This window comes from Desmodus rotundus, chromosome 8 (genome assembly GCF_022682495.2).
Source record: "Desmodus rotundus isolate HL8 chromosome 8, HLdesRot8A.1, whole genome shotgun sequence".
Classification (NCBI taxonomy): domain Eukaryota; kingdom Metazoa; phylum Chordata; class Mammalia; order Chiroptera; family Phyllostomidae; genus Desmodus; species Desmodus rotundus.
Window position 1 is genome coordinate 109,265,373 of NC_071394.1, and position 14,203 is coordinate 109,279,575.

Genomic DNA, 14,203 nt, shown 5'->3' on the forward strand with positions numbered 1-14,203 from the left:
CTATTTATTCATTTATGTGAAAACAGTATCAGCAATATGTAATAGGAACATACTTTTAAGTTCAAAATTAATTTTCCATTTTGAAAGGTTCAGGACTTTGTCTCTTCTTTATACATTACACTTTTTAAAATACTTCAGTCCAACAAAACAGCACACAAAAAGTTTATTCCCTTAAAGTCATGTAAGTGGCTCTTTAGAAATTAGGTATCATTTACAGTAACCTGGAGATTTAATCACAGAATGATACATGTAAGAATCTTATAGCATACATAAAAAACAGTACAGAGAATTTTAAAAAGGACAAATTTCAGGTTACTTTTCAACTATGAGGCATAGGAAAGCCCCATTGGGTATCCTTAAGACTCCTCTCTTCAGATTCAGAATAAAAATTACTAGGAATTATATGACAACAATGGGCACTGACGATATGGCCAATGATAACTGTATTAGGTTAGGGATAAAAGTGTCTTCCTATGTTTTAGTGAAGGGGCCCATGAAAGAAAGGACAGGAAGCCATTTTAAACTCATGTTCATGGCAGGTCAAATGATGCTGAGACACCTGTTTCCTTTAGAAAGGTGTTATCCCATTGCTACATTTCCAAGGCTTAGCCTTCAAACTGCTCCTTACAAAGACATCAAAGCAAACCTCCTGGGAAAATAGGTGTTACAAACTGGAAAAGCAAGACTGTGGGTACAGTAAAAGGGGCTCTGGTGCTCTAGTTGTTTGTCACAATATACAATGTGTAATGAGGAGACTGGTTCATCTAGAATTGGATTAACTGACTCTACTATATTCTTGGGATAGGCTTACTAAACAACTTTTATGATTTAGAAATGCCCAAACTACTTTGACTATCTTGGACATATTTTACTTTAAAAAAGGAAATATAATAGGCTAACAAACAAAAATAAAAATCTGCTTTTTAACAAATAATAATATAATGTTTTTATACAAAGAATTCCTTTCAGATACTCTGATTAACCTGTGATATGTATATAAAAAAAAAAGCTTCAGTATTCTTTATTCCCAGTATTTTGCACAATTTAAGGTATGTTGAGCATTTCAAGAGGAAAAAAAAAAAAGAGAATGGTAACTCACTAAGAAGCTTATGTACCTAGTAAAGTTTAGTTTGCCTTGGATTCTTTAAAAAAAATTAGGTCTAGAATTTTAGTAATCTAATTACCATCCCATTCACATAGGATATGTATGTGTGGATTCTAGATAAAAGATAAAATATTTCCAACTAATAAACATGAGACCCACTGATTGGACTGTTTTAGAATTGGTTTTACTGGGTTTAGATGAGGAAGACTTCAATAAAGCTAACTATATATTGAGTGCCACTGATTTAAAAAACGCAGTTTTAGAAACTATGCTTTTATGGTAAATTTCTAGACAAATCATAAATGTAAAGCACAATATTGTAAATACTGTACTATACAGAGGTACTTGCTGGAGAAATAAAATGCTTATATTCTAACTACCAAAACTGTGACCTTTCAAAATAGTAGGTTTCCTACAACAGTTTTTTGAAAATCAGCATTTGCTTTGAACTGTTAAAACATCAATTTCAATTTTTAAAAATCCTTACAGATAAATCTTAAAGTTGTTCCTTTCAGTCTCAATTATTTTTTACTTTCAACTATATAGTCAACACAGAACCAATTTCTAAATAAACATCTAATGAAAAACAGTTTCAATGTCAAATAAAACTAAGCAATCTAATACAGCTTATATAGTCTTAATGTGATTTATCAATACTCAGTTAAATTTCTATAATAGTGAAAACCTTCCGGCCTCTTCTTAATATTCAAAACCAGCAACTTCCCATGAGACTACAAAGTTAGGAGGAGGATCAAACAGATTTAAGCACTGCTCGACTTCTTCTAAAATGATGCACTCTTTTATCCTAGAAGAGACAAAATCAGTCCTTTTTACTTCATTAAAAATTTCCTATTATCACTATGACCTAAGAGAGTTACAAAATACTTAAAATATTTACTTTGAGTTTAAAAACTATTAATAAGAGAAAAGTGACCCATCTGGGGAAATATCCCTGAACTTTGATAACAAATGTACCAATAACTACTTTTATGCAACAATTTAATTTAAAAAGAAATCTTGGTAACCTTAGAAACTGAGGGCTTAGAATCAAACCATTTTATGCAGATTCTTTAAGATTTGGCAGTGATGACCCAAAGACAGCTGGTGAAAAATTTAGTTTTTTAAGAAGTTTTGTTTTTATTATCAGAAGTCCATCTAGTACTAAGTGCTGCTTTCAATTTTCTTTCACAAAGTCTTTCAATTCAAAGCTCCTGCTAAAGGTGTGTTCTTTAAGAACAAACACTGTATCAAGGTTTGAACAGCATAAAACGTACTACACCAAGTAAAATTTTGGTTACAGTCAAATGTCAAAAGTCCAATTAAATGCTCTATATGATCTCAAAATGTATATACCACAGGAAAAAAAGATGCTTCATGTAGCTGGGAAATACACTGTTTGTCCTGTGTACTATTCCTGTCATACCTTGTAGTAGTCATCCTGAGTAACAACAGAGTTTCTCAGTCTGTTCTCCGGATTAAACAGACAAGATACCACTGTCTGTATGCTTCGGTCCACAGATTTCTGAAACACAAAGTTTTCAGTCTTGTAAAGACTACTCCTTTTATTTAGTGTTAACAAGCCTTTTAAATATAAGGTTTAATGAATACATATCCTTATTTCTAAAGAATTCTTAAGGAATTCATAATTCTTACCACATGTCTCTTAGAATGTATCTTTTCTACCAAATTGAAGAAATATTTTTAGAACCTTAGTGATAAGAGTACTGGTTTAAAAAAGCTCAACTGATGTTATTTGGCTGGGGTGGGGAGAAAATGCAGACAACTGTAATTGAATAACAATAAAATAATTTTCAATAAAAAGCTCTATTTAGTGAAACCCTAAGATATTTGGTCAAGGCTCTTTAATTTTTCCTGTTAGATAAGAAACACTGAACTTCAACATTTCAAGAAAAAATATCCAGGATAAAAAACTTGATATTGTAATTATACTTTGAGCTATTTTAACATTTTTCCAAATTTCAAATCATATATCAAATCAGGGAATTTTTTCACCCTATAGTTCAGTAGTTTTCAACTTTTTTCCCCCACTGAAAAACACTTGGAAAAATTCCCCACTGTTACCCATATTCCCGCTCATTCAATTAAACGTGAGAATTAATTCAAAACTGAGGTCGCTGTTATTAAAGGAAATGTGCTGTAATGATAAAAAAACACAACTCTTCAGTATTTCAATTATTACTAGTGACCCTACCACTCTTGAAATCTACCATATGTAACATTATAGAAAGAATACCATAAGTAATTGTATGCTGTTATTTACTTAATCAATGTTTAAATTAGTTTAAAAAAACAGGCATAATTCATACTAATCCTTCTTTTGCAGACTGGGGAGACTTGAGGAAGCCTACCCAATGAATTCTGCTAAATCAGGTTAATACAGTATTTATTAAAGTATGGTTAAACAAAGAAAAAAATGAAAATGGAACAGAGAAAAGGACTACTGGATCAGAAATTGTATGTATGCACAAAAGTTTGGGGGTGCCTAAAAAATTTCATCCACTTTAACATAAACTGAAGAATTATCAATTATTCAAACTCTTTCACTTATAGCTTCCATGTTTAAATTTGGAAAAGATGCTTTCTTCTTAAAGGGTCATTATTAAAACATAAAAAACATGAAAATATTAATAAACAAAATTGTATGTTTGCCTTTTGCGGGCCATTTCCAGAGGATGGAGTAGCTTCATGAACTGAGCATTCACTAGTCAACACTTCAGCTCCTGAATCAACTTCACTACAATGGTAGTTAACAGCTGTATAAACCTACATTTAAAATGATAAGAGTGTAATTAAAGAGATGTACATTATATACATTTCTAAACTATTCTTCAAAATGGCAAGCTGATATTGAAAGTTTAAATGTGGGTCGTATTGAAGTTCAATTACATTATCACAGAAATTTCATTTTAAACTGAATAGCTGAAATGCAGTTAAGAGTCCTTTATTTTGAAATATCTTTTAAGACTCAATACAATTAGAAGGGCTTTTAAAACAACAACAACAACAAACTTCAAAATGTTGGTGAGAGTATCTCCCAATGCCTGAGAATTTTAACTCATGTCCTTCAAACATCCAGTCCTGATGAAGACCTAAAGTAATGAAGACTCAGGTATTTTAGAGGTAGGATCCTTTTGTTTTAATCCTTTTCTTATATAACATGTAACCGTATCACAACAAAATGTTATTTTGCTTCTCTTCAACAGATTTTTTGTAGGTAGAAAACTATAAGCAGACTCAACACTAATTCTAAATCCACAGAATCCCATTAGCACAGGTATTAGTACTACCTTTCTTCAGTTATGTATTCTATCAGTAACAACCTGAACATCTATTGTTCATAACATCTGTTGTTCATAACAGCAGCCATTGCTGAAGCCACAAAAACAAACTGAAAAAAAAGCAGTTTCTCCTATGGGAGTATACATTTGAATTGACAAAGAAATTAGAAAAATATAACATATAATGCAAAAGGACAATTAAAAATGTTTGTAGGCATGCATGATATAGCAAAAAGTCAAGATATGTAACAGGTAAAAAATAAATACTTTAAGGAGCAGAAAGTATATGTTTGGCTAATTCATCTTACCGGAGGTATAACGTAACTCCTTTGTTCCCCAGTGGGCCACTGTGGTGGCATCTTAAAAAACAAACAAAAAAAGCAAAATAGAGACAGACTCATAGAAAGCAGGATTACAGCTAAGGCGGGATGGGGGTGGGAGGATTGAGCGAAAAAGAAAAAGGTCTCATGGACAACAGTGTGGTAACTACGGGGTGGGGGAAGGGGTGTAAGGGGACTAAATGGTAATGGAAAAGTAAAAATTTTTAGAAAAGGAAATAATTATTTAACTATCCCTACACTTTTCACAAAGATATGAGATAGACAATGTTTTGTCATGCTGGCTCCTTGAACTGGTTATAATAAAACAAACAAAATGAAAGAAAGTAGTACATTATGTCCCTAATACCTGAGAATTTTATTATTATTTCATATGAAAATACCATCTTTTTCTCAATTTTCTGAAGTTGGCATTCAGGAAAACAAAAATAGTAGTTCTTTAAATATATTACCATAGAAATGGTCATGAGACATAGATATGGTCATATCAAATCCATGAGCAGAAATTCAGAGAACTGCTATCTTGTAGTAGTCAGCTAAAACAAACACTATCAAACATAATTGGAAGCCAATGCTCTAAGAATTGAGTAATCATTTTATTTTAACCTATTCTCCTAGTAAAATTTATAAAAGTCAGTCTGAGTGTTTCAGCTTTTGACAGCAAGGATGAAAGATAATGAAGGGGACACCAAATATTCTAAGACAGTACAAGAGAAAACTTCTTGCTAAGTACATCCCTGTCAAAATATCATTCTGTTAATTCTAATAATACAAAAGATTTAATTCAAAGTTTTTTAATTAAATTTCAAGCATACTCAACTAGTTTAAATGGCAAACTATTGGGGAAATTTATATAAATAAAGGCCTCAATAATATTCCAAAGTAAATCATTTTGTTCCCTCTTAAGTTACCTGATAATTGTACACAGGCAGCTGATATCCGGTGATGACCTGAACTGGTGAACTTGGGTAAGGAGGATATGCCTGAAAATAACATTTCAGAAAGAAGGTATTAGCAAAGTATATGTTTAAAAATAGAAAGGAATATTTTCCCCAAAAGAACAAAACTATAAAAATAAAGAAGTCTTAATTATTTTTCTATATACAAGATCCTATTTGAGTGACTGGCTTCATTTAAAAAAAGTGTTCTCTAGGAGTAAGGGATAAGTAAGGGAAGTGACTGATTTCTCCAGCTTATGTTTCTTATTTGTGTGTGTATCCCCGCACGTAAGTTCTCTCTTACACTGGTGACAAGGCTCTATTAGGATAGTTTTCCATGTTAAAGTTGTATTTATACACCTGCTATTTCTTGCAAAAATACTTTCAGGTAGTTTGTATTTCTTTGACACTATCATGGCGTAATGTGTAGTCAATGTAGAGTCTTCTTACAGACTTTATGGCTCTTTCCGTATTTTACTTCTAAACGTTAAGTGCAATAGATAACCCAAAACTGGAAAAGAGACAGTAAAATAGATTACATCTTTCAGTAAATATTGATTAAAAACTTCTAGGTAGCAGAATATATGAACACACCCAGAATAGGTAATAACTCATAATAAATCTTAGGAACAGTAGGTTTATCCTTCTAGCCATGTTTAGAACAAGAAAAATAAGAAATATACCCTACACTTTAGGAAGATGGAAAATGTGAACAAAGGAGAGACACTGTGGCACTATTTCATTATTGTTGTTTCTTTTCTTGCAAATAAAATGTCTTTTAAATGGAATAAAATAAAATGAAAAGATATTTATCAATAGGAGATAGTAAATATTCCACATACCGCTTCAAATATTAAAGTAACCATAACCAGATTTTACCTTGTATGCCAGACTGATAAGAGTTTAAAAATAGTTAAGTAATCAGAAACCTATCCATTCTAGAACCAGAATACATCCGTAAGTCATCTGGAAATTACTGCAAATAAAGAATAACTAGACAAATGGCTTACCTTAGAGGGGAATAAACCAGGCAGACACATGAGAAAAGCTGCCTTCAAATATTTTATGACTTGTTATAGAAGAAAAAAAAGAAAAGGTATGTTCTATATGGCTATACATAGGTCAGTTTCAAGATAAAGGCTTACAACCATACAGAAGCAGATTTTAGCTTAGAATAAGGAACACTAAGATTGACAGATTAAAAAAATAGATTTCCCATTACTCAAAGTATTCAAACAGGAACAGTATTACACTTATTATGGAAATTATGGAAGGTAAAAGTGAGACTAGCTTATTTTGAATTGTCCCCACCTGTAAGATCTCCAATACCAATAAATGAAAAATACAAGAATGTAGGTAATTCTTACCTGAACATACTGAGTTATAGGATTCATCATGGTTGGAGGCTGCATGTAAGTTTCAGCATTTGGGTTACTCCAGACACTCTGAAACTGTGGTGGTGGAGGAGGATTAAAAACCAAAGGGCGTTGCTGCACATGATAAGTACCTTTTTAAAGAAAAAAAAGAAAAAGCTTATTTTTAGTTCTCTAAATAGCTACACATGTGTCAACAAGAAAAAATCCTTTCTTTACTCACATAAATTTTGTTTCCTGATTGCAGGGCCCAGTTTCAGCTTTTTACCATGGAAATTTATCTGTGACTGAAAATAAAATAGTAACAAAAGTAGAATCAATTTCCAAACCTTTACTTCCAAGACTTTGATAAATACCCCAAATCTAAAATTTCTACTATCGAGGAGATCAGTGGTAAAAACACAGTAAATCAAAATTTATCAGAACCTTATTTATTACCATCACTACTCTAAGTCAAGTGTTGAGAAATGCACAATTTGATCAAAAACCTTTACATACTATCTCTAGTTCGTAAAGCTAGATGCCCAATCAAAAATAAATACATTCTCACAAGATTATTTAAGATTACTCAAGTTCGGATTCCAAAAAGGAAGGGTATCTCTATGTTTTTATAAGACTGGCCCAATAAAAAATAAATAGGTTCTTACAAATTATGCAAGAGTATTCAAGGTTTTTTTTTTCAGAAAGGAAGTACATCTATCTCTATATTTTATACAAGACTGAATATATATTCGGGACTCAATACTAAACATTGCATCCATAATCTAATTAAGAGATTTTTCCATGAGCTTACTTACTTCTACTATCTTCTGCACATCCACGTCATTATAAAATGAAACAAATCCATAGCTAGAAAGGCAGATAAATGATGTGTAAAAGTGCATGTTTTACAACTACTAGTATTCTAATAATTAAGTCATAATGATAAAGGATGAATATACTGAGATAAGTATTTTAAAGATGTACATGATAATCTATAAATACTACTGCTTTTTTTCTTATAATCAAAGTAGTGTGGGAAGCTTATTCATTAACAGAAAATTCCCATCTATGATCCCAAATTTAATTTATTATTCACGGCAAGATGGTTAAAATTTAAGGTACTACGAAATGTGCAAAGAAAATAATTCTTTGAAAAAATTGATTAATCCACATAGATGAAGTAAACGAAGATGGAAAAAATTTAAATACAAATACTAGGAAAATGATTAAATGAAAGAGCTGGCAGCAAACTTATCCTCTACACGAAAGAAATTAACGAAGTAACAAAAACTTCATTTACACAAGTATAAGAACACCAGTTTTGAATTCTGCCTCTCTGATACTCTACACTTACTTATATACAATTTATACTTAACATATATTTTACTTACCCTTTGGACACACCAGTTCGATCCGTGATTATCTTCACTTCTTTCACTGAACCATATCTAGCAAAGAAACTTCTAATTTCTGTTTCATCCATCTATGGAGAAGAATTTGACTTTAAATATTCAGCATTCAAGTATGTCAATTATGCTATAAAAGGGTTGATGATGTAGAACTATTTCCCTCAAGTATCCCCAAACTACCTGTAGCTCTTTGTCAAAGATATTTTTAGTCCCCAATAGTTAAAACACAAAACTAATTCCAAACTTGCACTAAGTACAAAAAACCTCATGTTTGCAAGAAGAGCCAAAATCTCATTCTTCACAAAATATATTTTTAAATAAATTAAATGAATACAATACCCTAACATCAATTCCACCAACAAAAACGGTGTTTGGCATGATTTTGCCTTCAGGTAAAACATAGCCTTGGCTGGTCGCAGATGAGGAGGACTGGGTGCTGGCCTCTCTGGAGATGGTTGGCTTTGGAGTCTCAGAATTTGCAGCAGACTGTAATTTGGTAAACAGATAGTATCACTAGATATATGAGCAAAAACCATACACAATGTGAAATAAAATTTTTGCTGTTAAAGTATAAAACATTTTCTTATACAATGCTGTGGTAGAACACCAATTTTATATTGAGTTTGTGAAAATACTATGTAAACTGGTGAAAAATAATTAGTAAATTCATGTTTGTAAAAAATAAAATTACTAAAGTCATACTGTTCTCTGCCAAATAAGTAAATTTTAATTTTACAAGTAACCTAAATTATGGTAAATCTTTTAAAAAGGTAAAATTTAAAAAGCAGCATCAAAAAGAAAACATATCTAAGTTTTAAACCATTTTTTTGTCTCATTTTTCTATTCCCCCAAATTAACATGGATTTTATAACTATAAAATCCTGGTGTTAGTAGGCCTGTTTTACTTTGGGAAGTGCATCATGAAAACATTATTTGCTCGCATATTGGAGTTCCTGCTAAAAAGGGCTTATCATCCTCTCCCCTAATGCTAGGGTAATTCAAAGCATCTTTTGAAGTAACATATTCTTGAATTATACCAAATCAGTCCCACTGATAATTCTAATTTTCACAGTGGACTGATAGACATGATACCACTTTATGTTCAGAAAAAGAGACCCACACATGAAACTCATTATTTTTTGGATTCTGGTCAGAACTGTCTTTAGAGTCTTCCCACACTAAGTTTAATGTAAATTTCTTTGAAGGAGAATTTACTGATACTATATGCTGGAAAGGCAGTATAGCATAATGAAACAAAAACTGATTTAGTCAGGAGATGTAGGTTCATATCCCTTACTGGGTTATAAGCCACTTACTTTGCAGCTGTTTATTTCTGGGAAAATTGCTTTGAGAATGAAGTGAGATAACATCTGTGAATTCATTTTGAAATGAGTATACCAATATAAGTTAGTGTCCTGTTATTTGAATTTTCAATAGGTTAAGAAAGTTTATTTCCTGGTCTTACTATATTGACTTATTTGTAGACACTTTATTAATTAACAACTAATTTGAGTTGGAACTTCAAGAAATTATTTTATGACTTATCTGCTCATTTGAAATTCATTTATAAAGTGCCTACTGAATATAAGAGCTAAGTATAACATGTTGCGAGAGAGAGAAAGCTATTATACCTCTGTTTACAAAGGAAAATAAGGACAAACGAAACCAACTGCTACATATTTTTTAAACGGTAAGCACAGTTATTTTTATAGAAATTAGTAAAAATGACAAAGTAGGTACAGTTCACATTTTGTTATGTGCTAGAAATTACTGGTAAATTTAAGATTCTACAAACTACTATACTAATGAGAAGAAATAAAAAATGTTAAATCACCAAGTTCATTAAGCATTTTGGCCTTTTTATATTAATGTGTGCTTATAATTGTCATTCTGTGCTTCTATTTGAATAGTTTCTAATTCTTTCCTTTAATTGTGGGTGACATTTCATGACCATAAAGTAGGAGAGAGTAAAGTATTTCTCAAGTTTTTCCATTAAAAAACATAGAAACAAATTTTTTATGATTTTAATTTTTTTCTAAATGGGACTATTTTACAGAAGTTACATATCTTGAACTATTGAGAATTTGACTAGGTTTTCTTTACTATAGACAATTTATCAATCCCTTTCAATTAGCTCATTCAAAATTCCAAAACATAAAATAGTGGTTCTGAAATTACTGTAGACTTTCTTTTTTCCTTCTCAATTTCCTCTTCATTTGTGGATACCCTTTAATTTAATGACTATTTACAGTGTTATCTGTAAGTCACAAAAGAAGAATTTTTTTAAATTTACAGGTTTAACATCAGACCATAAAACTGTGCCAGATTATAAGGGGTTATGATAATGTAATGATTATCAAACAGGAGAGGTTTTGCAGGCCAGGGATACAATAAATATCTATAATCAAAGGACAGTCTACCATGACAAAAAATTATCTGGTCCAAAATTTGCATAGGGTCCATGGTTGAGAAACACTGATAATGTCACCAGAACTGAAGAACAAAGTTCTAAGTTTCACATTCTATTTACAAAAGTAAAATGGGTATTTGAGAGAACTAAACAGTGATTGAAGGAAAGGAGAAAAAAGCCATTAGATATCATAGGAAGTTTAGCTTGGAGTTGGGTTGGTCAGATTGGCTGTGTGCTTATTTGAGATATTAAATAAAATCCATCAAATCATCTTACCAGTGTCATAACGCTTTAAATTAAGGCACTCTCAGGTCCTAGTCCTTAGCCAGCAGGTGGCACTCAAAGCCAACAAGTAAGCAAAGTACTCTTAACAAGGCTGAACAGCAGGGATTTCTAAACTCCTACTGTGTATTTAATATATAACTATAATTTATATATGTAACATCCATAACCAGTAGAAAATCTTTAGTCACTTTTAAACTATAGCCAAAAACCATTCCACAAGAAAGCAAAAAGTTTGGTGTTGAAGTATTAATTTTAACTATCATAAACATTCAGAAAATAAATTATATGTAGTTAAATGTAAGAAGTAATTATTTTTCTTAATTGCATCCTCAAGTAGTTGGCAGGTTTCAAAATGAGTAATGCTGAGATGTTAAATAGGGATGAACTTGGAGGCCAAGATATACACAATTCTCATCACTGCTATTTACAGTAATATATTCCGTTATAGCTGGATAACCAAATGACAATAAGTAGCAGAAAAAAAAAACACTGTTACTAAAGCTCTTGGGGTGTCAGCTGTTTGACAATATTATTTCATTCAATTACTATGTCTACATGAAAGCAAACTGAGATCTATATACACTGACCCCCGCCCCCCCCAAACTCTACAATTTGTATTCCTCAGTTATATTCTTAGAAGGAAGGAGCTAATAAAAAGAAATGCAAAAACTAAGCAATAGGAAATGAAAAATCAGAGTAAAATCTTTTAAGTAAATCCAAGAGTAAACTCTTGGAGGAAAAATCCAAACAATAAACAATCCTGGTAAAAGCAGAGCAAGAAAAAGGGCAAGAAAGCAAACAGATACATGAAAAAAAAAAGATGTGAACACAGATTATAAAAGAATGCTATTTATATGCTCCATGGGAATAAATTTGGGAATCTTGATGAAATGGCTAACTTTCTAGAGAAATGTAAATTTTTGAAATCGGTCTTAGAAAAAGAAGAACCCTTAACTCCCAGGTCAATTTCACTGGGAGTTTTTTCAAACTGTAAAGAAATAATTTGTGTTGGGGGTGCAGGGCACCAAGACAGAAACAATGGTAAGTAAGAGGAAGGGGAAGAGAAGAACATTTTTCGTAAAGATTTTTTTTCAGAGAAAAACAAGTATTTCTCAATTCATTTTACAAAACTAACACCATCAGAATAAGAAAATCTGATTAAGATGGCCCACTGTTCCACCAGCAAAGATGTAAAATTCCAGTAGTATAGTAAAAAAAAAACAACAAAGAACAGTTTATGTTGGAAATGCAAGGATGGTTCATTCTTAGGAAATCTGCTTTTGTAATTCGCTGTTGAAAAACATTTGAAAAAATATAGCATTCATTTTTAAAATTTAAAAAAACCCAAGTACAACAGAAATAAATTAATCTTATTTGCTATCGATATAATTCTAAGCCATCATCAGGTTTAAAGTGAAACATTATAGTCATTTCCATTGAAATTAGGAACAAGGGCTCTTGCTTACCACCACTAAATTTTTTCTATTATATATGACAAAGGGTTAATATTGAGTTCTTAGAAATCATTAAGAAAAAATAAATATCCAAACAGAAAGGAGGCTTAAGAATTTATAAAAAAAAAATTTTAAAACTAATGATAAACTTCTATTTCACTTATAATAAAAAAAGCTCATCAACAGAGTGAATTATTTTCTTGCTACTAGACTGGCAACTTAAATGGAGAATAGATTACATACCATCAGTGGGAATACATACTGGTAACTGCTTTAATTTATCAAAAGTAATTTAGAAAGATGTGTAACTTAAAATTGTTATAAAATGGGCACAACACACCCTATGAGTCCACTCCTAGCAATGTATTTCAAGGAATTAATAGAACAAGCATGTCAAAACATTTGCACAAAAACACCACAGTATTGTCTTAATGTAGAAAAAAATTATTCATTATAAGGCAGTTTGCTAAAATAAGTATTGATACAATATTGTACTTTCACATTATATATCCAAAATTTTAAACTTACCTTTCGAATAATGCCTACGGTATTAAGTGGAAAATGGAAGTTGTAAAATAGTATTGCATGGTACAACTTTTGTAAAATATAACTTACCTGTTTATATGCAATATATACACAAAAACAATCTGGAAAGGCAGAGACATCAAAAATTTAACAGGTGCTGGGGTTAAGACAGACCTCTACTTTTTTACATTGAATGTTATTTTTATAATGAGAAAAACACCAGTAAACTATAATTAGCACTGTCCCCCTTTTTCCTCTAAAAGTGAAAAAAAAAATAATTGCAAACAATTATTTATTGCAATTAACAGTGATACAGTGATTATTAATTATTAATATGGGTAACTACATTGACTAGTAATCATTACAAATTACTTAAATATAATTATAAATTTTTATTTCAGTATCGGTACTAATAAAAAGTTTTCTCCCTTTACCTCTAAAATGAGAAAAATTACAATAAACACACATGCTATATGACGCATTTGTGACTTAATGGTTAGTTAAAAGTGTTCACAGACTTTTATTTTGTGGTGGCGGGCAATCGACTCCCCCATTTACCAAAACTCATACATACCCCGAAAACATCCCCACACGTACGCGTGGTTTAAGGCTCTCTGATTTGCGTACAGAGGAAAACAGAAAACTCCCCCCCCCCCCCCCCCGTACAATCCTAAACTGTTCAAACCCGCGGTCCCTCAGCAGCAAAGGCACCTCCCGCCGACGTGGCTCGGCCACCGGGGGGGCTCTGGGCCTGCAGTCACCCCGCACCCCGGGCCGGAAGGAGGAGCCAGCACGAAAGCGCGGCAGCCCCGGCCCCGCCTTCCGGACGCCCCAGTTTGCGGCCACGCCTGCCTGCCTGCCCCGTACCTCCCGCGCACCCCAGCGCCTCAGCCCTCGCAGGGACCAGGAGGGCGCCACTTTTCCCAGAACGCGCCGGCGCTCTAAATCGGTAAGGACGTCCCTCAGAAAGCCACGTGGCGCTTCATGGCGGCCGCCCGCCCGACGCCACCTTGCGGAGGCCCCGGCTGGCCGGAAGAGCGGGAACAGAGGCGGCGCGGTGGGGGAGGGGCGGGGCCGGGTACCCT

General features: G+C 32.5%; 1 protein-coding gene across 1 annotated transcript; it reads right to left on the reverse strand.

The window, feature by feature from the left end:
* Nucleotides 1-1,005: 1,005 nt before the first annotated feature.
* Nucleotides 1,006-13,780, reverse strand: DAZL (deleted in azoospermia like). The gene is made up of 11 exons (XM_045200076.2): nt 13,693-13,780; nt 8,784-8,930; nt 8,427-8,518; nt 7,851-7,902; nt 7,277-7,340; nt 7,048-7,187; nt 5,654-5,725; nt 4,713-4,763; nt 3,776-3,889; nt 2,529-2,627; nt 1,006-1,910 (listed from the first exon to the last, which is right to left on the reverse strand). Exons 2-11 carry the CDS (start codon nt 8,820-8,822, stop codon nt 1,857-1,859), a joined length of 777 nt encoding a protein of 258 aa, XP_045056011.1. The 5' UTR covers nt 8,823-8,930; nt 13,693-13,780; the 3' UTR covers nt 1,006-1,856.
* Nucleotides 13,781-14,203: the final 423 nt, after the last annotated feature.